Consider the following 26,113-nt stretch of genomic DNA (forward strand, 5'->3'; position numbering starts at 1 on the left):
CACTCTCTCTATAAAAAGGCAAGGCTGCTGAGTCAAAAGCCTCACAGACGCCGTGGGAGCAGTCTGTGATAGACACCTCTGCAACACCTCTCTCAAAGCCTCCAGGAAGAAGACAACATGAAGCTTGCTCTCCAAGCTGCGCTGTTCACTGGGCTTCTGGGTAAGTGGATGCAGGCTTGCAGAAAGGGACAAGTCAAAGGCACTTCAAGGCTGCAATGTAGAATCAGAGTCTGTGCTCAGACAATGGCAATCCTTTAAAAATCATGCCATTTTAATTTCTGCCATTCCTTGCCTTTTAAGAAATAGGGTTGCAAGCCTTTCAAATATTTTCCTTATGGAAAACAGCAAAGTCCTAGTTTGGGATGGCAGAAAGCCTCGCTGGTTTGCAGCAGTTCCTGCCTTTTGTTGAGGTCTCAGTCCAAGAGCCCTGCTGAGCTGAATGCTTCTGCTATCTTCGGTCATGCCCTCACCATATATTGAAAGCGCGTGGCTTCCCCCAAAGAGTCCTGGGAACTGGCATTTGTTAAGTGTGCTGGGGATTATAGCTGTGTGAAAGGCAGGGCTTTTTTCAGCTGGAACTCGCCAGAACTCAGTTCTGGCACCTCTCAGGTAGGCACCACTATCATTATAAGGAAACAAGGTAAGTTCATGGTGAGTTATGGCACCTCTTTTTCTATGAAAAATAGCACTGATTAAAGGTAAACTACATTCCCCACGATCTTGGGTGAGGGGGAAGCCATGTAATTTCAATGTCTAGTGTGGGTCTGAACTTTAAGTGATGAAGCTTCCATTTATGCACACACTGAACCGTCAACCAGAATACCTTTTTTAGAGATTGAAACAGTGCTTAACTATAAATATATAGTTATGTAATCTTAGGTACAGTGAACAGCAAGATAGGGTTTAAGGAATAGTATTTGAGGTATGCAACTCTACCTTCTGGAAAGGGCACCAGTACCATTATTAATCCCACAATGGTGATGTGCTTTGACCAGGACAGGAGGGCAGAATTGCATAGTCGTCTGTGAAACGGTTCAGAAACCCACATTTGCAAAGTGTATGTAGGATAAAGGGCATTTGTTGGGGAGGTTTGGGGAGGACGGTATGGTGGTTAAATCTTCTTGTGCTTCCCCCTTCCCCCACTGTATTTCTTCCCAGCTGTTTTCCAGCTGCAGAAAGATAGCTGTAGAAACAGCTTGAGGGAGATGTGGTCAGGGAAAGGGTTTAACACCCTCCTCCTGGCAGCTGATTCCCTCCTGCAAATCTCCCCAAACTGGGAGCCCCATGTTTGCATGTAATCCATGGTTTCGTAACCACACCATTGCATCTAAAGCACATCCAACACACATCTTCACCACAAAGAATCCTGCGAGCTGCGGTTTCTTTTTCACAAAGCACCCTTAAGAGACCACTGCTCCCAGAATTCTTTCCCAGGATTCTCGGGGATTGAACATGGGGTGCCTTGTGTGCAGAGCAAGTGCCCTACTGCTGAGCTATTGCCCTTCTAATTAGGGCTAGACTCAAATCAACTGGAATTAAGCTACAATGAATAGGGCTGTGTTAATTGCATGAGTGCAATTAATGCGTCTGGTGTTGGGAGGAAGCGACAGTTAGGACTGGTATTGTGGGGAGTAGGGATGGATGGATGTGTTCTTTACCCATTCACCTCCCATTATGTGCTCCCAATGAACCTCTCTCCCCAGCACATTACTTTCAGTACATAAGGGAATCTTCCCCTGGTGTTTAATATGTGTCCAGGTTTTGGTGGTAGCAGGATTTTATTCCTGAAGCACGAACATGTCTTGGGATGACTGTGTGCGAAACCGCCTTACTAGAAAAGTTAACCAATAAACTTAAATTAGCAAAGGGTCAAGCAAAGGAGGATGCCTTCACCCCGTGTGGTTCCCTTTTATCACATACACAGCTTATAGCTGCTTGAGCATGTGTGGCTGAGAGTGTGAAAGCAATCTCTCCAGACTCTTTCGATAAAGAATGTGATAGCTCTGGCTTGACTTGTGACAGCACAGCTGGCATTCATCACAGGCTGAATAAAAATCTCAGCTACCACGGACTGAAATAATTCATTGCCCTTAAGTACTGCAACATCAGACTAAACGAAGAGTGTTGCGTTCCTCTAAACAGCTGAGTCTTTGTCTTGGGACCAGTATGCGACTGCTCAGTGTGATGCAGTGCAAGACCTGGATTGAGACTCTTGTGTGTAGGTTAAGCCAACAGAGTTCTGATGGACAGTATCTGTAGAGATGCACTGAAAAACATGCAGCTTTGAGAAAATCTCATTTACATGGACAATAAGGAAACACCAATTCAAGGATGTGTACCTTATGTAGGCATCTTGGAGCAGTTCCAGATCTTCAAGATTCTGCCTTGATAGTCAAGGTTAGTTTAAAACAGCCTTCCACAACGTGGTCCCTAACAGATGATATTGGCTACAGCTCCCATTATCCCCGACCAGTGGCCATGTTGGCTGGGCCTGATGAATATTGCAGTGCAAAACATCTGGTTGGGGAAGTTTGGTGAGCAAATCTTCCTACCCTGATCCTAGTATTAGACAATTGCACAGATGGGGAAAAAAATCCCATACATCTGGGGAGGTGGACTTCAGACAAAGCAGCGTTATCATTGTTCATGGCCCATGATATCACAACACTCCCCCTCCTTCATTTTCTTCACAGCATCGTGTTTTGCAACGTCCGGGGTAAGATGGTGTACAACATCAACGGCTGAGCAGAGCAAGTGTCAAAGACTGCAGGAATGCTTAAGTACCTCCCAGCAACCTGCATCTTTCCCACAATTCAGCTGTGTGAAGAAGAGCAGTCCCCATGACTGCATCAGTGCCATTGCGGTAAGTGATTAGTGGAAGCTGGACCCAAACACTGGGGGACTTCCCTGAATTCGGTGTGCAAGACGAACCAAACTTTTGCTGGTGGGTCTGTCAACTCCGCAGAAAATGGTTTGTTTCAAAGATCCTAGTGCCCTGGTTAGGGTCAGAAGCAGGAGCTAGGAGCGGCCCATGAGACAGAACTGGGTGGACTAGGGACAGACCTTGGAAAGTTCTGTCTGATCACAGAAGTGGCTGGCAGAATCCCTGCGGTCAGGGAACCTGGGAGGAATCAATGGTAAAACAGTCTTTGCCTATATACTGCCTGGCAGCAACCTAAAGCAAAATCCCAGGCAACTAGAACACTAAAGGAAGTCCCTTCTTGATCCCCTGGGCTAAATTATCAGTTTAAGATTGCTCTATACCTCCTTTCTGACTCTGGCACTGTGAAAAAAGAGAAGAGAGCTCAGTTAATTTTGGAATCCATCCGTCACTGAGTGGTACAATAGTCTTTCTAGCTCCTTTCATTCCTGTCACTTCTCCTTCCCATTTGTGTTTTCTTCTTCCCATTTGTCTACTCTTATGTGTTTTCAGGCCTCCGAGGCAGATGCTGTCAGCCTGGATGGTGGTCTCATTTATGATGCAGGCTTGGCCCCGCATAACCTGAAGCCGGTTGTATCTGAAGTTTATGGCACAAGTACAGGAGGTAAATTTCAACAGGGCTGATTTTGAGAATTCTGTTGTGCTCTGTGTTGTGGCAAGGCCCAAGCTGGGATAAGGGTTCAGGTGCTGCTGCAATATGCTGCTTTGCTTAAAGCCCAGCCTGCTTAAAGCCCACTCCCAGAGGAGTAGTTAAGCCCCAGATCTTCCTGGGCCTACTGCAATGGAGTCCTCTGAGTTAGAGTTTAGAGACCCATCAGGTCCACCTGAGAGTGCTTCTGGAGTAGGCCTTACATGCCCATGGAGTGTAGGCCTGGAGCCAGTGGCTTCAAGTTACAAGAAAGGAGAATCTGACTAAACACCAGGAAGAACTTTCTGACAGTAAGAGCTGTTCAACAGTGGAACGGACTCCCTTGGTTTGTGGTGGACTCTCCCAGATCTTATTCCATCACTCTAACCACTACACCACACTGACTCTCTAGTGCTAGGAGTGGAAGAACATGTCAGTTTGGGTTTCTTCCAGTTTCTCATTTTTCCATTATTAAATTCAGCTCTCTACATTTCTGCATCAGATTAGATTTTTTAAAAAAGTCCTCATGAAAGTTCATCAAGCTTCTTGAGTGCATTTCTCCTAACATACAGATTTTTGTATGCAGTTTTGCTGAATTTGCAAGCCATATCCTGTAATAATACACTCTAGTGAGCTGTTCTTAAACTTAGTAGACAAGAGTCATTAGGAGAAGGTCTCCATACTAGGAAAGAAGTAGGAAAGTTCTTCAGGAAGAACTTTCTGACAGTAAGAGCTGTTCAACAGTGGAACGGACTCCCTCGGATTGTGGTGGACTCTCCTTCCTTGGAGGTTTGTCAGCAGAGGTTGGATGGTCATCTGTCATGGATGCTTTAGTTGCGATTCCTGCATTGCAGGGGGTTGAACCCTTCCAACTCTACAATTCTATTATTCTTCATTGCCGCACAGGTCACAATATGCCCTCTCTCTCTCTCCCTGCCAGGAGAATCTGTTACCAGTTACTACGCTGTGGCCGTTGTGAAGAAAAATACCGTTCAGTCACTTGCTGACCTCCGAGGGAAGAAATCTTGCCACACTGGCTTGGGCAGATCTGCAGGCTGGGTTATGCCAGTGGGGCGGTTGTTGAATCTTGGTCTTATAGAATGGGCTGGAGCAGAAACAGAACCTATAGAAAAAGGTAAGAAGCAGAGTGATGAAAGCCACAAGATTGATGTGGATGGAGCGAGAACGGGCAGGAAGGTTCACCTGACCTTTGTTGAATAGATTACTTTCCAGCCACACAGAAGTCAGAGATTTCTTTCCATCCTCCATTCAGAGAAACAAGAGGTGTTATCATAGTTCAGAGACACATTCTAGCCAAGGAAAAGCACTCACTTTTGTTCTTCAGGTCAGGGTGGTGGTGGCCTGAGGAGTGTCCTGATAGAGAGGTTCCCCATCCCTGGTGTACACCCTCTGGGAATTTTGGCATTCTGCCCTTTACTAAAGTGGAATGGTGACCCAGCACATGTTTTACATATAGCCACTCTTCATAGGTACCAGGTATAAAATCCAGGGTTAATGCAACACATTTTATTTACCCAAGTGGCTGCAGAGCATGATCTGAGAAGTGTGTCCTGGTATCCTGTGTATGTGTGTGCTTGTGTGAATTTGTGTGTGTGTGTGTGCGTGCATAAGAGAGGATGGAGGAGGCTAACTCCTGTTTTGTTTAGGCCACACCCACCTTTTGTTTTGGCACATGGCCCCCAGAAGGCAAGCTGAGACAGAATGTGGTCCTTGACTGAAAGAAGTTTTCCCAGCCCTACCTTGCTGATATAACATTGCAGAAGCTTCTGGGATGTCTATCACAAGTTGTATGCCTCTGCAGTTGCTGAAACAGCATATGGTCTGAGATTTGTTTTCTGGGACATCACAGAACAGGGTTGGAGAACCTTTAGCCCTCCAGATGTGGCTGAACTACAACTTCCCTCAGCCCAAGCAAGCATGGCCAATGGTCAGGGAGGATGGGAGTTTAGCAGCATCTGGCCAAGGTCCATCACCCCTGTCACAGAAACTCCTTGGACTTTGTGTTCCACCTGCTTTCTACCAAGAGGCGAGTGCTGTCCTTGACAGTAATTGGCGTTCTAAGGCCATGACTGAGACGTTTGTGTGGCTGACCTATCCCTGATGCAAACTAATAGGTGAATGCTATTTAGAAGAAAGGACCTGCCAATGCCTTGCCTGTGTGGTCTTTTACAGCTGTCGCCAAGTTTTTCTCAGGCTCCTGTGTCCCAGGTTGCAAAAATGAACCAAATCTGTGCCGTCTTTGTGCTGGAAAAGGTGATGAAAAATGCAGCCGGAACGATCCCTACGCTGGATATTCAGGGGCTTTCCAGTAAGTAACACACATTTTCCATTTGGTTTCTTTTTTTTGGGGGGGGGGTATCATAGCCCTAGGAAATTCAGGTGCTTCATAACCAAAATAGGAAAAGGAGGAGTTTGTTCTGAAAGGCAGAACACAATTTTTGAACACTGGAAACATGCAACCTGAGAGCCTTTCTGGACAATCAAAGGACTGATGGTACACTCCCCATTTCCTTGAACAGCAAGAGATCCTAAGAGCATCAATACCTTCTTTTGGCAGAGATGGGGTGTTTTTGTAATATTTGGTTTATTTAGAAACATACAAGTACAGATAGACATGTTTCTATTGTGCAGTGGATTCTCTACCCTGCATCAGATGAGAGGCTGTGTATACACAGGTGATGCCTTCAGCTTCCTGGAAACTCTGTTTTAAATGGTAGTTAGCAATTATGCCAGGGCTTCTTGTTCTTGTTCTTGTTGTTTCATGCTAGGCCCATGGAGGAGGGAATGTTCTTCAGGACTATCGTACATGGGGATTTGAATTTTAACACTTTCTTCCCTAGCCATGATTTTGACAAAAATCAAAACCTCTGCAACATGTCTTTTAGGGTTAAAAACAAAACTTTAGCCAGATATACACTCCAGTGCAGGAGAGGTGGAACTCTACAAAGGAATAAAAACAATCCACTCTCCTAACAGTGAAAAACAAACCAGAATGTTTCCAAAACAGCTAGACATTGCTGCGGGTGGGCTAGCTTAGCTGCCATTTTCCACATAAGTAAAGACATTTTTTAATAATGAAGGAAAACAAAGTTTCACATAATGGTGCAAGCATGGACAGGAAATTATATCCAACAGATGTCAGGAACATTTTCAGAACATGTGACATTTATACTGTACCGCCATCACAATAGCAACATTGCTCTTCTGTGTGTGGATGCATCTGCAAATCATTGCAGAAGTGCAGAAAGAGATGGAGATTATTTATTTTTGCACAATAAATGCACAAACGACTGAGTGTGTGGAAGTCTCCCAGTAGTTTCTGTGGCACACAACTATGTGGCAAGCATTAAAATGTCCTCAAAGTCTTGTATATTCTGGTTACCATGGGTAGCAAGAAACTGGTCTACATGGCAATGTAAAGTTCTACCATCAGGTTGTGGAAAAATGAATTTTTATTGTCAATTTCCAGTGAGATAGTCATTTCAATCTGTTCCAGAAAACATGATAAAAAAAACTTGTGACACCCTAAGAACTGCAGACTCATTGTGACATAAGCTTTTGATGAGTACAATTCCAGATCATAAAGCCCACAAAAGCTTAAATCATAATACATTTGTTAGCCTTTAAAGTACTACCTGACTCTTTGTTGTTTATATTATGAGTTTTTGCTATGATTTCTGTTTTGGAACACTCAACTTGCAATGTCTGATTTCCTCTCTATTCCCTCACGATAAGTCTTTCCTTTCCGGAAGAAAGTTTTTCTGGAACTATCAAAGTCTCACCTTACCTATTCTTCCACACTCTTACTACTCATTTGCGCTTCAAGACCCCCAATCCACCCCTAGGAGAATAAAGACAAGGACACAGAATTTAGGTTAATGGGAAAAATTTAGGCCACAACTTTATTGGTTACAGAATGTGAGCGGTATTGGCTTAGGCATTGGCATCAACAGACTATATCTGACACTCCTGCCCGCCTTGCAGGAAGTCTGGAAGGGTAAACCACCAGTAGGGTGAGCCCCGCCAATGAGGATCGACTCGAGCCTCCCCTGGGTTCCTGCTGGGGTCGTGGCATGGCCCTAGCCCCTCCACGGGCTTCGGACAAGATCCACACCACCAGATTCCTTTAATAGAATACCCTTATGCATGGAGGGGCAGGTGATGGCTGCACCTCTCCTCCTCCCCACATTGCTATTCCAATGCCTAACCACAAAACCTTACAAAGTTGTGATGATTGCTATGAGGTAGGCGAAAACCAAATGGCTGGTGCTGATCTTCCAAGTGGAAAAAGTCCTACCAGGCCCCTCAACGGCGACCAACCGAAGTCCATAGCAAGGCCAGCGACCCTACCTAAAAGAGGGTGGGAGGGCAAGAGATCCGTGGTGCGAGGCTGAAAGAGGAGCTTCCAGAGTTTAAATTAGCACCGGCCACACCCCCACAGCACCCTGTTTGGCCGCCTGGCAAATGGCGTGGCCGGGTCACCCTCAGTGTGACGCAGAACACTACCCCGCGCTACGCTGAGGTGGGTGGTGGCCCAAGCGCAACCCGGTCCCACTCAGAAGCGGAACCGATTTCCTGTGCTTGGTCATTTCTGAGACCACCCATGTTTTATCTGTGTATTATGATTTTTAAGTTCTTTAGTTATGGACTGTATGACTTCTGTGTTCTGCTGGCGCTGAAGAAAATAAAGAATAGTAGTTTGTATGCTCAGGATCTGTAATTCCTTTCTGCTTCTTTGAACACGCAGAAGGTTGGTGTAAGGACCCAAAAATTCAGTTGTTCTAATATTTCTTCCTCTGCTTGTTCTTCTAGATGTCTGAAAGATGGAGCTGGAGATGTGGCCTTTGTGAAAGACGCAACTGTACTAGGTAAGGACAGAGGGCAAGTTTAGCCCTTCACATGTTGTTAGACTCCAGCTCCCATCAGGCCCCTGCCATCACTGCCTGAAGGTCAGGGATGCTGGGGACTGTGGTCCACAAAACCTGGAAGGCACCACACTACTGCCCCAAAGTTCCTAGTAGAGCTCAACCCTCTGTGCAGACGGAATTCACATCTTTGAGTCAGTTTGTGTTGAGTTCCATGGACTGAGTTGGTTTCATGAAGGCTGACGATATGTGCAGAAACCTGTATGGTTCAGCTTTTTCCACACTGTAGCAAGTGCCAAAAAAATACACAACTTCATTTGTGAAAAGGTCATGCAATTAGGCTGTTCCAGCACCTGGTTGACTTCATTTATTATATCCTAAGATCAAACACCCTATATAGTACAGTAACCACTTGAGCATTCCTTGGAAGGAACATTGAAAGATCTGCCTTATGCTTAGCCAAACTACTGTTTCAGTGTGGTCTACACTGACTGCCGGTAGCTGTCCAGAGTTTCAGGAAGGATTCTGCCACAGCCTTACCCAGAAATACTGGAGATTGAACCTGAAACCTTTTGCCTGCAAAACATGTACTCCACCATTGAACTACAATGCTTTCCTGCAGGAAATTATAACCACTGTAATCCTGGATGGACTCTCAGTATATACAGGTGGAATCAGTATCATGTACAGTAATTGTAGAGTTTCACCTTCAGCATTTTTTATTATTAGACATCACAAAACTCTTAATCTCAGATTTGTGGGTTCAAGCCTCACGTTGAGCAAAAGATTCCTGCACTGCAGGGGGTTGGACTTGATGGCCCTTGTGGTCCCTTCCATCTCTACCATTCTATGAGTCTATGGGCTTCTCATTTCTCAGCTTTGGTATTCTAGCATTTCAGGGTGGAACCTATCTTACATACCTGGCTTTAAATCTTGCTATCATTTTTCATAGCCCTCAGTGCAGAAGAAAGGAACCAGTATGAGCTGCTCTGTGATGATGGCAGTAGGAAGCCTATTGAAAAGTATAAGGAGTGTTCTCTGGCTAGAGTCCCTGCTCATGCTGTGGTAGCACGGAGTACCGACAGTCGGGCAGATGAGATCTGGACGGTCCTCTCCAAAGCAATGGTATGTGTGTGTGTGTGTGTGTGTGTGTGTGTGTGTGTGTATGTATTTCAGAAATTGTTTTCAATGACCTATCCCAAAGCAATTTACAATATAGTGGCCGCTTAAAACCAGCAACACACAGTTAAACAACTGCACATAAGATTTGTAAGACCTATGGGGGACTTCCAAGCATGCAAGTTTGTAAATTAAGTAACGCACACACATAGAGTGATATTGAATGCTACTCCTACTCTCTATAGACCCACTGAAATGAATGGACAGGACTAACTTTAGTTCATTAATTGCAGTGGGTTGGACTTAGTTGACTACAACCCATAATAATGGAAACATACACAAACAAGCCTGCTTTAGGACTTATGAAATGTTGAGGTCCTAGAAATCCGAAGTATATAGAGCAACTTGTCCCTGGCCCAGCTGCTTCAGGTCATGGTGGATGTGCTCCTGGAGACACCTAGTTTGGTTGCCCTAGGGGATTTTAACATCCATGCTGACATGACCTTACAAGGGGCCGCTCGGGACTTCGTGGAAAGCATGGCCTCCATGGGGCTGTCCCTGAATAAGTTTGGCCCAACTCATAGTCATGGACATGCCTTAGAGCTGATGTTTACCTCTATGGATGTGGGTGATCTGACAATAAAAGCGAAACAAAAGAAGTGCCATGGTCAGATCACTTCCTGGTGCAACTGGACTTTTCTGCGACCCTTCCCCTCTGCAGGCAGGTAGGATCTATTCGGATGGTCTGCCCCCACCACTTAATGTATCCAAATGGTTTTCAGAGAGTGGTAGGGAATATTTTATCCCATGTTGATGGCCTTTCAGCTGATCCCCTGGTGGCCCGCTGGAATGCGGAGTTAACCAGGGCTATCGACTGTCTGGCTCTGAAGCGCCCTCTCTGATTGCATGGAGCCTGGACAGCCCCGTAGTTTCCCCTGGAGCTGAGGGTGATAAAACAATCACTGAGAAGCTAGAGTGCAGGTGGCAGAAAACACATTCTGAATCAGACCAGACATAGGTTGGAGCTCAATGTCGAGCCTACCAAGTGGCAATAGCGACAGCGAAGAGGACTTTATTTACTGCCTCTGTTGCATCTGCAGAAAACAGCAGTATGAGACTCTTTCAGGTGGTTCACAATTTAACAGAACCACCTGCACCATCGGGGCCTGGTAAGGACGCCAAAATGAAGTTTTTTGCAGATAAAGTCGCTCAGATTTGGAAAGAGGTAGACTCTAATGTGGGAGCAGGGCTGGGGCAGGAAAGTGCTAGAGTCCTGTCTAGTCAAGTTGCATGGGATCAATTCCAATCTGTTACCTCCGAGGATGTGGACAGGCTGCTTGGATGAGTGAAACCAACCACCTGTCTCCTTGATCCTTGCCCATCCTGGCTAATAAAAGCGAGCCGGGAAGGGCTGGGTGATGGGCTCTGTGGGGTGGTGAATGCTTCCCTCTGTGAGGGAGCTTTCCCAGACCCGCTGAAAGAGGCGGTTATTAAACCGCTTCTTAAAAGAACATCTTTGGACCTGGCCAATATGGCCAACTATCACCCAGTCTCAAATTTTCAATTCTTGGGCAAGGTGATTGAGCAGGTGGTTGCTGAACAACTCTAGACACATCTGGAGGATGCGGACCATTTGAATCCCTTCCAGTCGGGATTCAGGCCTCACCATGGAACTGAAACTGCCTTGGTTGCGCTGGTTGATGATCTCCAACGGGCTAGGGACAAAGATGAAAGCTGTTTCCTAGTTCTGCTGGATCTCTCAGCGGCCTTTGATACCATCACCTATGAAATCCTTCTGGACTGTCTAGAGGAGCTGGTAGCTGGGGGCACTGTTATACAGTGGTTCTGCTGCTTCCTCCTGGGTCATGTCCAGAAAGTGGTGCTGGGGGATGTGTGTTCAGACCGTCACTTGTGGGGTGCCTCAGGATTCCATCCTCTCCCCCATGCTTTTTAACATCTATATGAAGCCACTGGGAGAGATCATCAGGCGGTTTGTGCTGGGTGTTCATCAGTATTCGGATACCCAGCTCTACCTCTCTATCAAATCAGAACCAGTGAAGGAGGTGAAGGTCTTGTGTGAGTGCCTGGAGGCGGTTGGAGGATGGATGGCGGCTAAAAGATTGAGGTTGAATCCTGACAAGGCAGAAGTACTGTTTTGGGGGGACAGGGGGCAACCAGGTATGGAGGACACCCTGCTCCTGAATGGGGTAACTGTGCTCCTGAAAGACCAGGTGTGCAGCCTGGGAGTCATTTTGGACTCACAGCTGTCCATGGAGGTGCAGGTCAATTCTGTGTCCAAGGCAGCTGTTTACCAGCTCCATCTGGTATGCAGGCTGAGACCCTACCTGACCGCAGACTGTCTTGTCAGAGTGGTGCGTGCTCTAGTTATCTCCTGCTCGGATTACTGCAATGCACTCAGCATGGGGCTACCTTTGAAGATGACCCGGAAACTACAACTAATCCAGAATGCGGCAGCTAGACTGGTGACTGGGAGTGGCTGCCGAGACCATATAACACCAGTCCTTATAGACCTACGTTGGCTCCCAGTATGTTTCCGAGCACAATTCAAAGTGTTGGCGCTGACCTTTAAAGCCCTAAATGGCCTTGGCCCAGTATACCTGAAGGAGCTTCTCCATCCCCATCATTCAGCCTGGACACCGAGATCCAGCGCTGAGGGCCTTCTGGCGGTTCCCTCACTGCGAGAAGTGAGGTTACAAGGAACCAGGCAGAGGGCCTTCTCGGTAGTGGCGCCCACCCTGTGGAACGCCCTCCCATCAGATGTAAAGGAAATAAACAACTATCTGACTTTTAGAAGACATCTGAAGGCAGCCCTTTTTAGGGAAGTTTTTTAATGTTTGAAGTTTTGTTCTGCTTTTAGGCCTCTGTTGGGAGCCACCCAGGTGGCTGGGGTAAAAATATGGGGTGAGGTAAAAATAAAACAACAACAACAACAACAACAACAACAACAACAACAACAACGTTACAGTTCTGCATTTCTTCGTTGTTTCTTTATTAGACCCCCAAAAAGGAAGTGGAAGTCAGGTAGACTATGCAAGTCTAGCAGTTAAGTTGAGGGCAGGTGAACCAATGGAATGTTGAAGGTGTCCACTGGAAAATAAAAGGGATGGAGAGAGATGGAATTGACCTGCTTTTGGCGAGGTTGGCAGTGGTGAAGCATATACCATGAGTTTTCAAAACTCTTCTATGGACTCCATCTGACTTCATGTTTTCTTCTTACCTTTTCTCACTCTTCAATGAATATTTATTCTGCTATCTTAGGAGCTGGCTTCCCAGAACCCACAGTCTGGATGCAAACTTTTTGGTTCTCCTGAAGGTCCTACCAAAGACCTTCTATTCAAGGATTCTGCTGTCAGTCTTCTTCGTGTACCTGAGTTAATGGATTCTCAACTCTACCTGGGCTCCCAGTATTGTGGTGCTATTCGGGCCATCAGAAAAGGTATGCAGGAGATCAGCTGCCATGGACCATCAGTACACTGGTGGTACCCAACTCTATTTCTCTGTATCATCTGGGAATGGCTGAGAAGGCTCCAGACTGGTGTCTGGATGCAGTGGCAGGCTAGATTAGCTTAATAAACTGAGTCTGAATCCTGACAAGACAAAGGCTCTGTGGGTGAGTGGTTCTCAGATCTGTTAAGTTGAGACATTGCCTGTCCTGGATGGGATCAAATGCATTTTTTTTTGGGGGGGGGTGTTCCTGGATCCAGCTCTGTCACTGGAGGTTCAGGTTCCCACAGTAGATAGAAGTGGTAAGAAGTATCTCTGCTGGTATTCTCTACACATGTAACAGCACTGGTGCCAGTTAGGGTTGGACTTTGGGGCAGCTGTCCAGAGCCCCTTGATGAAGTCACCAGCACTTCCCTCTACCAGCACTTAATTTGCAGCATGATGAGGCATCAGAACTCCTGGTTAATTGAGTTTCTCCTTTCTGATCCTTTAGACAGACCTTCCCCTGATACCGAAGGGAGGATCAGGTGGTGCGCAGTGGGCAAGGCTGAACAAACAAAGTGCGACTCATGGAGTGGAGTGAGCGGAGGCTCCATAGAGTGTGCTGTGGCAGAAACTCCTGATGACTGCATCATCAAGATCTTAGTAAGTGCTTTGAGCGGCACACCCCTTTCCCTTGTACCTTGCCACTGTGAGTCCTCACTTGGGTTTCATTGCTTCCATCCAGTGTGGTTTTGCTTCTGAAGCTGTGTACACATCATGCATTTAAAGCATGTTTCCCCACATGCTCCAAGAATATTGGGAACTGTAGTTTTCTAAAAATTATTTATTAAATTTGTTAGTTGCTTTACAATAATTTGTTAGTTGCTTTACAAGCGACTCACAGCCAAATGAACGGACATACAATAAACCCCACATAGAGACATTAAATGGGACGCGGGTGGCGCTGTGGGTAAAACCTCAGCACCTAGGACTTGCTGATCGTATGGTCGGCGGTTTGAATCCCCGCGGTGTGGTGCACTCCCGTTGCTCGGTCCCAGCTCCTGCCAACCTAGCAGTTCGAAAGCACCCTCGGGTGCAAGTAGATAAATAGGGACCGCTTACTAGAGGGAAGGTAAACGGCGTTTCCGTGTGCGGCTCTGCCTCGCCAGAGTAGCTTCGTCACGCTGGCCACGTGACCCGGAAGTGTCTGCGGACAGCGCTGGCTCCCGGCCTCTAGAGTGAGATGAGCTCACAACCCTAGAGTCTGTCAAGACTGGCCCGTACGGGCAGGGGTACCTTTACCTTTTTAGAGACATTAAAGCCAAGAGGAAAGAGAAATGCATTAAAAACATCCCACCCATGTCTAAAAGGCCACAGGTAGTTAAATATAAATGAGATAGATAAGAAAAATCTCTCATAAATTAAAATATCTTCATATGAAGCAGGAAGTCCCACCCATTTGTTCTATAGCAGGGGTTGGCAAGGTTTACCTCACCTGGGCCAGTTCACTCCAGCGTGTGGGTTGGATCGCGTGCATGCGTGAGTGTGCACCCCCACTGTGCAGACGCAATTTCCGGCACCACAGAAGTGAGTCCCCACGCTGTGCCAGTTTAGTGCAGTGCACGGGGACTCACTGAGTGGGCGGCTCGGTTCGGGGGCAGCTTGGGGCTGGTTAAAGACCCCCGTGGGTCGCTTGTGGCCCATGGGCCTTAGGTTGTCGACCCCTGTTCTATAGCACAGGGAAACCTCTTTGGTTATGCTGATCATTGTACTTAACTCACCAGCCAAAGCCATTACCTTAATAAAGGAACCAGTTTGGCAAGATTGCTCTTACACATTCTACCTCCACAGATGAATCGGAAGGGACTCAGGGAATCATGCAGAATGACCCCTGCCCACTCAGAACACTATCTTATCTTTGACCTATGAATCTCAGGGATATCCAATATAGTAAGCTCTGGGTGTTGTTGGACTACAACTCCCATGATCTCTTCCCATTTGCCATCCTGTCTGGGACTGATGGAGGTTGTAGTCTAGCATCTGGAGGGCATCTTATTGGGTACTGCACTATTCTATTTCCCCACCTCTGCTCCCAAGGAGCTCAAGTGTCATTTACTGCCTTCCCCTTCCTAAAGGGCTGTGAGAGTACTTTAAATGTTGGTGTGGACGATACCAACCATGTGCATTCTGTGCTCAGACACATTGAAACGTTTGGAGGAAACTAGCTTCTGAGTCTTCCCCATTCTTTCTAGTCAGAGCTCACTAACCTGTGAGCAAGGCTGCAGCCAAAGAAGTTTTATATAGTGTTAATTTCACAATGTGTATTTATGTTCCAGCTTCCAGGCTCAGTGCCTGGAAGGCTGAGAGATTAATGTCAAGCTGCAAAATTTGAATTCGAATTACAAGATTTTAAACATGCTTCCTATTATGCAACATGGAGGTTGAATTTTAGAAAGGTCAGCCAATCTGGTGATCTCTAGATGGAAAGTATCAGGTTGAGGAAGGCTTTCATGGCACATGCATAACTACATGCAGGGCTACTGTTTCGTGGCTTAAGCCTTTTACAGGCTTAACAATTTGACTGGGAAAGTGCAAGCATAACAAAAAGAAGAGGATTTTCTCTAATACTGGTTATGTCCAGATTGTTACATTTGTATATGGATCTCTTACACATTTGAGTAGTGTCAGGGAACTGACATTTGAGACCAGCGGAGAGAGAAGTCGCCCCGATGATGCAGGGGAGGGAACTAGCAAGGAGAGAGAGAGAGCTTCCGTGGGGGAAGGGAATCAAGGTGACACCAAGAAGAAAGGGGAGGCTGAGAGCACTTTGGAGGGAAGGCTCAGGGACTCTTCCAGTGAGATCAGCGGGGAGAGTGCAGGACCTCCGCTTGGCACGCCTACTCTGCGCAGAAGGCTTCCGCGCAGAGAAGCTAGGAGGAGACTTGCGGTCAAGGAATTTTTATGTTGGAAGAAGTTTAGGAAACGCCCACTAACGGATTCTGCCAGCGACTGAAGCAGCCGCGCATGAGGGCTGTCCAGCCAGGGAAAGGTTTAACCACCCAAGCAGCTTGGAGCAGTTGGTGGCTTACACACAAGCAGCTACAATTCCCATTACAAGTAGATACCCGTACAGTCATACCTTGGTTTTCAAACGCTTTGGGAGTCGAATGTTTTGGCTCCCGAACAATAGAAAACCGGCAGTGATCGTTCCAGATTTCGAACGTTCTTTGGAACCTGAATGTCGGATGTGAATTCTGCAGCTTCTGATTGGCTGCAGGAACTAACTGCAGCCAATCAGAAGCTGCGCCTTAGTTTCCAAATGTTTTGAAAGTTGAACGGACTTCCGGAATGGATTCTGTTCGACTTCTGAGGTACCACTGTAAGTGCTCTTTGCGCAATAAAAGCACACCTTCATAATCCCTCTCCAAAGAAAGCAGGTACATTGCAATAAATAGCAACGACTGAATAATGCCCCTGAGGAACAAATTTGCTTCAAACCCAATTCATGTTTTCCGATGCTCCCTTTCATGCATGGATGATGTTGTCTTGGCTATATAAAATATTTCACATGTGGAGAATGTGTTTGCTATTAGCATATCTGATGTTCTTTGCAGAAAGATGAGGCTGATGCCATAAGCTTGGACGGAGGGTTTGTCTACACTGCCGGGATGTGCGGTTTGGTGCCAGTGATGGCTGAAGTTTACTGTAAGTATGGAAAATGGCAGTTTGACTCAATACAGCCCACACTATCACAAGCACACATCTGGAAATAACTTCTGATACACCTTCATTGCAGTTCTGCAAGGGGCCCAATGGGGATTTTGACCCACAGGCTCAAGGTTTTATACCAATTTTGCATTGTGTTTATTATACCTACCTATGGGCAAGCATAGGGACGTGGGTGGCACTGTGGGTTAAACTACAGAGCCTAGGGCTTGCGAAGGTCGGCGGTTCGAATCCCCACGACGGGGTGAGCTCCCATTGCTTGGTCCCTGCTCCTGCCAACCTAGCAGTTCGGAAGCACGTCAAAGTGCAAGTAGATAAATAGGTACTGCTCCAGCGGGAAGGTAAATGGCGTTTCCGTGCACTGCTCTGGTTCGCCAGAAGCAGCTCAGTCATGCTGGCCACATGACCTGGAAGCTGTATGCCAGCTCCCTCGGCCAATAAAACGAGATGAGCGCCGCAACCCCAGAGTTGGTCACGACTGGACCTAATGGTCAGGGGTCCCTTTACCTTTATGGGCAAGCATATTGTCACTTCAGATGAGAGCACATCACTATGAAGGTGTGCCAAGCAATGCTCTGCATGTGATTCACTTTTATTATAAGTTCTCAGGAAGCACCTGGTGTTTGTCCCTCAGGTCTGTGACCACAAATGGCTTTACTCCCATTGCTGTTATGGCATTGCAAAAACTGGGTGGGTTTGGGGTGGTATTCAATTAGCATGTCCCATCAGGATTTCTGTTTGCACAACAGAACTCCCCCTCATTTTCTTCCCCCCACTCACCACCAGACATGCACTCTGCATCCTCCTCAGATTTGCCCCAAAGGTTTAAAGTGGGGAGGACAGGGGGAAGCAGAAATCCTTGTGCTGGCAGAATGACTTCATTAGTGCTACTTTGGATACAACTCTTTGTCTTGGAATATTGTGTCCAGAACCTCTTTCTCATTCTCTTTGTAGCTGACCCTGCCGCATGTGCCCATCCAGAAACAGAGACAACAGGTGGGTAACTCTGGGACATACAGCCATGGAGAGTAAACCTAGGATTTAAAGCTTTTGTTCATTTGTTAAATCTATGTCTTACCCTTCCTCTCAAAAGAACCCAGGGCAGAAAACATGTGATTCAAAAAACAACAACCCAACACCTAAAAACATGGATAAAACTTTCTGTGCAATGTTTGTTTGAGAGAGAGAGACAGAGGGAGAGGGTCTAATATTATACTTCCATTTCAAGCTGTATTTATATAAATATAATTGTATATTCATTCATATTTGTTAAAAAGTGGGTAGACATAGCAGACAACGCAGCGATTTCTCCAAAGCAGCTCTTTATTTGTAAGCTGGAACAGAACTGAACATGTAAAGCTGTATGGTGAATAGGGTCAATTAATATGCTTATGTGCCTTACTGAAACCAATAAGGGTACAGTGGTGCCCCGCAAGACGAATGCCTCGCAAGACGAAAAACTCGCTAGACGAAAGGGTTTTCTGTTTTTCGATGCGCTTTGCAAGACGATTTTCCCTATGGGCTTGCTTCGCAAGATGGAAACGTCTTGCGAGTCTTGCGATTTTTTTTCGCTCCCCCCCCTTTCTCTAAGCCGCTAAGCCGCTAATAGCCTTTTAGCCGCTAAGCCGCTAAGCCTTTAATAGCCGCTAAGCCTTTAATAGCCACTAAGCCTTTAATAGCGCTAAGCCGCTAAGCCGCTAATAGGGTTGCTTCGCAAGACGAAAAAACCGCTAGACGAAGAGACTCGCGGAACGGATTATTTTCGTCTTGCGAGGCACCACTGTATTGCTGTATGTAATGGAACCCCTATGATTGTAACTAATGCCTTATCTCGGTGGGGAGGGGTGTTATGTATTGAAGTTCTCACCCTGGCCACCAAGAGTATTTATATAAATGTGTTTGCCAGCTTTAAAACTCTTTCAAATCCATGAAGGGTGTAGGTAGAGACAGTGCCGATCGGAAGGTCGGCGGTTTGAATCTGTGCAATGGAGTGAGCTCCTGTTGCTGTGTCCCAGCTTCTGCCAACCTAGCAGTTTGCAAGCATACCAGTGCAAGTAGATAAATAGGTACTGCTGTGGCCAGAAGGTTAATGGTGTTTCTGTGCACTCTGGCACTCATCACAGTGTTGTGCCAGAAGCGGTTTAGTCATGCTGGCCACATGACCCGGAAAACTCTCTTACCTTTTTTTTACCTTATGTAGAGACAGCTCAAGCAGTGTCAAGGATGAGGGTCCTGCCCCTGATGGCCAGATAGCTCAGAAGGGGAGGGGGAGCCAACAGAGGCAGGTGCCACCTCACCTCCTGAGAAGCCAGCCAAACCAGACCCACCCCTACCCCTGTCTCTTGGGAAAGAGTTTCCCCTGGTGGCTGAGCGGACCTGGCCAGGCTGGTGGTAGAGGGACAGTCAGAAGGTTGGACCACGTTGTTGCTGAAGACACATTGCTATCAATGCAGGCATGAGCAGAGCAGAGCCATTCTCTGCTCAGTCTTCTCACTTGGGACAGGAACCTCATTAGTGATGGAGCACACTCTGCTCCTTCATAAGTAGAGCAGGAGGGGTGCACCAATTGTGTTGGGACAATGTTTTAGCTCCTTTTTTTATTACATTTATAACCCACCTCTCTCCCAAGGAGCTCAAAACTCAGGACATAACAGTGAGCTTACACAATTCTCCTTCTTGTCATTTAATCACGTCTGGTCATGCATCCTGGACTCTGCCAGTGTACCCATTAAGCCTTGTAACCTGAACCCTGAGTGAAGCAGAGATGCAGCTGATTTATTTAATAAAACTTTCAGGATTTCCTGAGCTGAGAGTCTGGGTTTTTCATCTGAAAGTGGGAGCCAGGACAGAGAACCCAGTTTTCAAACTGATCTATGAGCAAAGCATCCTTTTGACTTATGCCTATTTTCCAAATAAGGACACAACAATAGAGAGGTAGTCAAGACCCTACCCACTCATTCATTCAGCATGTGAGAGAATTACAAGCTTTCATGGGCCAACTTGGCTCCCTCCCTCCATTAATTAGGTCTCATTTGATTTGAGGTCTTATTTGAGATTTTTCTCCCCCTTTTCCTTTCCTGTCTCCAGTAAAGGGCTACACTGCTGTTGCTGTTGTCAAGAAAACTGATACTGGATTCAACTGGAAGAGAATGAGAGGAAAGAAATCCTGCCATACTGGTGTTGATAGGACTGCTGGCTATAACATCCCCATGGGCTTGCTTTACCAGGAGAACATTGGAAACTTCAATATTAGTGAGTGACCTCATGTTCACTTATTTAACTACTTTGCACATGACTCCCCTTCGGAGCCAAATGTGGTTAAGTGGTATACAACCTGTTTAAATATGTAAACAAGCCATCTCACCCTATACATTATGTGTCAGAAACCTAGTGCCTCCTTTCCAAAGCCTGGGAATCTTCTGCCCGGCTTAAGGAGGGAGGTGCGATGCTCACATGTGTGACATCACCCCCACCCCATAACCTTTGCAAGCTCACACTTCTGGCCCTAACTGTTCCCCTACGAAAAAATTCACTGCATGCCACTGTTTGGCGCTGCTGTTGTCCTTTTAAAAGGGCAGGGCTTTACATGGCAGAACACCCCAACCAGCAAGGTTGGAGGAGCTGGGAAGGACTAGGAGATAGACACTTCCACTTGCTCCAACCTCACTATTTCCTGCAGCACAGTTAGCCAGTGCTTTGCATTGTTCTGCCCAGCCCAGCACTTTCCTGCCTATTTTGTTTAAGTTGCAGTAAAATATAGCACTGTAAGTGCAATACTGCTAAATGTTTCGCAACACTTACCACGTTGCTGAAATGTGCGGGTGTGCACCTTGTGATATCTGGCCAGGATGGAGTGCTGAGAATCTGCCATTCCAGTCGCCTGCTTAAGAATGGCTGAGTACAAATGTATGGCACTGCCTTTTGGAGAATACCCTTGGATTGGCTGGCAATGTTTCGTTAGTCTATGGTGGTAATCCAGATGGCTGATAAACCATCACATGGGGGGGGGGGGGATATGTTGGATCATGACACAGTCATTTCTAGAGCTGACTCATTGAAATCATGGTTGACTTAGGTCCTACCTTGATTTCAGTCAATCTACTCTAAATGACTACATTGGATGCAACCAAAATATTTTTGGGATGGGTGGGATACTTTTAAAATAAGATAGCTAGCCTGCCAGCCAACAAGACTGAAATTTTAAGAAGATGGTGGGGGGAATCCGCTTTCCTCTATTCTATTGGGCATTCCAAATAGCAATCCTTTTTTGTGTGCAAATATTTCACTGCAAATATGATATGTGGCCATCTTACAAGAACAGATACAGAAGAATTCCATGTGACTATTCCATGTTCTCCTGTCAGGTACATTCTTCAGTGAAGGCTGTGCTCCAGGATCACCACCTAGCAGTCCACTCTGCAAGCTGTGCAAGGGCACGGGTACTGGAGGGGCACTCGCTGACAAACACAAGTGCAAAGCTAACAGCAACGAGATATACTTCGGCTACAGTGGTGCTTTCCGGTAGGTAACTTGGATATTAAAAACAAACTCTTATTCAGGAGATGATAGAGGAATGTACCCATGAGATTTTCAAAGAGAAATCTTAAACAACTGCAGCAACGAGCCATTCAGTATTTTGTCTCTATTAGTCCATCAGATGCCTCCTCAGGCCCAGTTTCCTCCTCCTGTTACTTATTATTATTATTATCAGTGCTTTCCCCCCCTATAAAAATGTTTAGGGGGACTCTCATTTAGACTCAAGAAAATCACCATTTTATAGTTCAAATCAGGAAAAATAAATACAGTAAATGGACAAAAGTACAAAGATTCACAAAACGTTTAGGGGTATGCGTCCCCCTGCGTCCACCCAGAAAAAAAGCACTGCTTATTATTGCTGCTGTTGTTTTTAAAGAACATTTTCATGAATTCCCAGGATTCAAAATCCTATGCAGGATATAAGCCTTGTTAGTATTAATTTTAAAATTGGCAGGGCAAAGTTCTGCTTAGGATCCCCCCTTTATCTCAGGTATGTGGAGCCTAGAAGCAATCACTTTGTGGGTACTGAATTGCAAACAACAAGCACACATATTCCATGTCAAAACCTGGATATTGAAAGCAAGTTTCAAACTAAGATGTTTTGACTTCTGTCTCAAATGAAATCACTGCTCCACCTAGTGGGTGGAACAAATCAGCACAAATAACATTTCTCCCACTTCAAGTAAAACATATTAATCTGTACTTTTAACATGGCTATTAAATATACATCCAGGTAAATAGCAAAAAGAAATCTGGTTGCCAGCATATTGCCGTGATTTCAACATTACACTGAATTGGCCACAACTCTTTTCAGTTCACAGCATCTCATCAAATTATCATCTGTGATTAATTGCGTCTTTCACTTCTCACTGCAAATTCTGAATCCATTTGAACATAACTGGAAATATTCAAGTTCATTTCAGCAGTCTGGTTTGAAGGAATTGACAAATGCCACACCAACATTTTTCTTTTAATTGTATTTTCTAGGTGTTTGATTGAGGCAGGAGATGTAGCCTTTGTTAAACACACCACAGTCCAGGAGAACACAGAAGGTATGTGGAAGGTTCATGCCAGACCTAAGCAGGATGCGCAAGGAGTCCTACTCCTGTGGATTAACCTAACACAAATTTCACAAAGTGGTCACAGGTTTGATAGAGAAATGGTTGTCTATTTCCCCCATCACTACATGCCCATAAACGTCCCCTGCTCACAAGAGGGGTCCAAGCAGAATAGCATCTAAACAGCAAGTCAATTAGCAAGTCCATTGAAAAGAAGGGTAAATCCTGCATGAGTTACACTGAGGATGGCTAACTGCTGGCTCATGGAAATGTGAAATCTGAAGCAATTTAATTTGGCCCCTGATGGCTAAACTGTATTCAAATTGAAAGGAACAAAGTCCTCATTTGGATGTTAAATTTATATGTAATATTATGCTGAGCCAAAGTTCACTATGATTGTGAATCCTTACTGCTAGATGGAAACATCTTTTTTTTATCAGATTGCCAACCACTTCCAGAGTGGTAATGCCAGTGGTGGGTAATGCCAGACCTAACAGAAGGCAAAGCCAAAGTGTACAGTAGGTTATGTTCTAGCCAGGCAAAAGCACTTGATGGTGCAGAGAAGGGTATGGCCTGTAAAGAGTCCCAAGGGCTAGACAGAGGTTGTTGGGAGAGGCGCACTTGGTCTTTGGACTGGAAGTTCCATACCCATACCCTCCCTATTCAGTCATTGTCCTCCACCCAAGCACTCCACAAAAGAGAGAGTGTGGCTGTTCTTGTTGGCTCAGCCCCTGACAACTCATGGTCTGCCACCTTTGCATGATTGACAGCTGTGAATTTACATGATTGCCTGCAGAGGGAAGCTTTGCACATACTGTTGTATTATGTGGTGGCTTGCATGAGACTGGGGACCCTGCATGATCAGAGCTCCCAGTTACAAGGAAGCCTGCATATTGCAACAGCCAAGGGCAATGACAGCTGTTGGATGCTCTCCTCCTCCTCCTCCTCCTTCTTTTTACAAAATTCATTTGCATACAATAAACTAAACTCTGCTTTTACAAGCTGTAAAGAAAAGGGGGGAAAGGAGCAGGTAAACTCAGTTGCTTTCACTTGTCACAATTCTCATGGAAGTTACCGGTACAGAAAAATATATCCCCTTAGGCTGTGCCACTGCTAAGCCATTCCTCTTAAAGAAGCAAGTTCCAATACTACATGAAGATACCAAAATATATAAAGGCTTCTTCCCCTGTGCAGCCATTTGCATCCACCTGTAGGTGTTGGTGGGTCATGTAACATCAGGGACAGGGGCACCTGGAGAGTGCTCACTTGACAGATCCCTGAATAGAACAATAAAAGCTTTATGATCTTTAACATGCTTTTTTCCTCCCAGGAGAAAACAAACCTGCTTGGGTAAGGAACAAAGTGGCTTCCGATTTTGAACTTCTGAGACCTAATGGCGATCGCTGTCCAGTTCAAGACTATGAAAGATGTGGTCTGGCCACAGTTCCTACTCATGGAGTAGTTGCAGCACCTGGGAAAGCAGACACTGTCCGTCGTGTGTTACTTGAGCAACAGGTGAGGGTTTTTTTGTTTTTTGTTTTTTTAAGGGGACTTCCCAGATCACAACTCACAATAAATCTGTTGGCTTGTGATAGCTTTTAAAAATAGTATGTAAATAAATCACACCACTTCTGCAGAGGTAGCCACAGTTGGACAAAATTCTTTGTACAACAGACACCCAGGAGCAATCAAGGGAAGTGTAGGAACAGTTTAATCATTAAGGAGCGCTCAGTAGGAAGAGAACAACTGTGAAATGTTTGACACACCATTTGGATGGCATTTGATCACCACAACCTTTTACCAAAAAGTGGGTGACCAAAACTTTAACACGACAACTAACTGAATCCTGCTTTTCTTCCTTAATTACAGGGTTTTTTTGGAAACGGTGGATCAAGAGAAGGGGATTTCCAAATGTTCCAATCTGAAACCAAAGATAGCTTGTTCAAAGATGGCACTCAGTGCTTAGTTAGCACAAAAGAAAAGACCGTCACTGCTTATCTTGGCGAGCAATATCTGACTGCTATTGGTGGATTCAAGAAATTCGCACCTTCAGGTATCAATTATACACTGGGATGGATGACACCAGTCAGCTTCAGGCAAAAACTGGATTTCAGTTGCAGTCTAGACAGTACTCTCTTATAGTCGAAGAGGAAGCATTATATTTTTCCTCATCAAGGCTTTCCAGATGTTGTTGGAATACAAATCCCATCAGTCCCACCAACATGATCAATGGTCAGGGATGCTGGGAGCTATGGTCCAGCAACATCTGAAGGACCACAGGTTTCACGCCTCTGTTCTGCATCTTTTTTTTTTAAAGCAGCCTTCCCTGATTTGGTGCCCTCCAGAAGGTTTGGACTATAGCTCCTATCATTTCTGACCATCAGTCATGCCAGCTGGGACACTTGAGAGCTGCAGTCCAAAACATCTGGGTGGTACCAGGTTGGGGGAGTCTAGTTTAAAGGGCATTTTAAGTGAGTGGCAAAAAGTAAATATCAGTAAGGACCAATGCTACATGACCTTTTTAAAAGGCAGTTTCATAAACTATTAAGTTGTCCCCCCCCCCCCACTTTTGGCTTGTGAATTTTTGTTGTGAATTTTTAAACGTGTGCTCCACTATATTCTATAACAATTTTGCAAAGCAGATCTACTATAAGAGGTGACGAGTTGCAATGTTTGGATCATTCTCAAAACTATTTAGATAGCTCCACCCTTTTTTTTTTAATATAAAAAAAAAGGTTAGGTGACTAAGATCTAAAAACAAAGCAGTCTGGATTTTCCTGATAGGATCATCCATAAAGTATATCATATATAGAAAGTGAAGTGAATGGTTAGCAAAGTTGTGGCAAAGGAGGAATTGAGTATTGGCTAAAATGGAGAAAGTATGTAAAGGTACATGTGTGTGCGCGCACACATATGTGCTGAAAAGGTCTTTCAGAGCATGACATACATCTGGGGGACCATGGGTTTCTAGTCCCTGCTACAGAGAAACACCATTAAGAGCTCTGAACATGCTGTTTTCCTCACTGAGCCAATGCAACTCACCTTTTTCAAGTTCAGAGATGATTCGTGCATTCTTTCATCCTGTTGAGTTCTCAAAAGAATAAGAAAGCTATTTGAGGTAGGGATTTGTAGGAATGGAATTTGTTGCTGCTAATGTGCTACACAGAAACCGCAGGCCTAAGCTACATTGACGTCTGTCAAGCCACAAAATGGTAATGTCGGTTTTTCAGTCCTATAGAATCCTATAGAATCATCCTATTCCCAATATTCTGGATAGGAAAACTGAATGAAATATGTTATTAGCTAGCTACACTGTTCATGCTCCCTTTCCTTCATTAGTCTGCACAAAACAGACCTTTGAGAGAGTCCATACCCATATTCAAAGCTCCTAAGTCTTAGACAAATTTCCATGAGAGTAAAATGGTTTCTAGGGCATTACGAAACATTGCCAGAGTTTGTCTGTTTTGGTGTGCTGATCTTAAACTTTCCTTTTTATTTCTCTTCTCTTCTTTCTGTTTTTATGTTACAGAACTCCTTAAGGTCTGCAACTTCCACCATCATGATGTCTAATGTGATGAAAAGCAGCTCCTTGTAATGAATGAGTAGCATTAGAAGCACCATTCTTTCTTGCCTTAACTTGGGGATCTGTCCAACTGTTTCTTTTCTCCTTAACATCACAACAAAGTGTGTTCAAGCTTCTCTTTGTATGGCTTTTTAACTCCTTGGTGTCACTAGTGCAAATAAATAAATAAAAGTAACTCTCACAAGCTAA

The 26,113-nt window shown here is 45.3% G+C and overlaps 1 protein-coding gene across 1 annotated transcript; it reads left to right on the top strand.

Annotated features, from left to right (window-relative positions):
• On the top strand, window positions 1–26,113 carry TF (transferrin). Its single transcript, XM_028730915.2, has 17 exons — window positions 1–160; window positions 2,694–2,863; window positions 3,434–3,545; window positions 4,510–4,704; window positions 5,763–5,898; window positions 8,403–8,458; window positions 9,408–9,580; window positions 12,854–13,031; window positions 13,533–13,684; window positions 16,636–16,726; window positions 17,702–17,743; window positions 19,835–19,999; window positions 21,112–21,268; window positions 22,271–22,335; window positions 23,672–23,856; window positions 24,211–24,394; window positions 25,871–26,113. The coding sequence occupies exons 1-17, from the start codon at window positions 118–120 to the stop codon at window positions 25,909–25,911; spliced, it is 2,145 nt and encodes a 714-aa protein (XP_028586748.2). The 5' UTR covers window positions 1–117; the 3' UTR covers window positions 25,912–26,113.

The sequence above is a fragment of the Podarcis muralis genome, chromosome 6 (assembly GCF_964188315.1).
Source record: "Podarcis muralis chromosome 6, rPodMur119.hap1.1, whole genome shotgun sequence".
Taxonomy (NCBI): Eukaryota; Metazoa; Chordata; class Lepidosauria; order Squamata; family Lacertidae; genus Podarcis; species Podarcis muralis.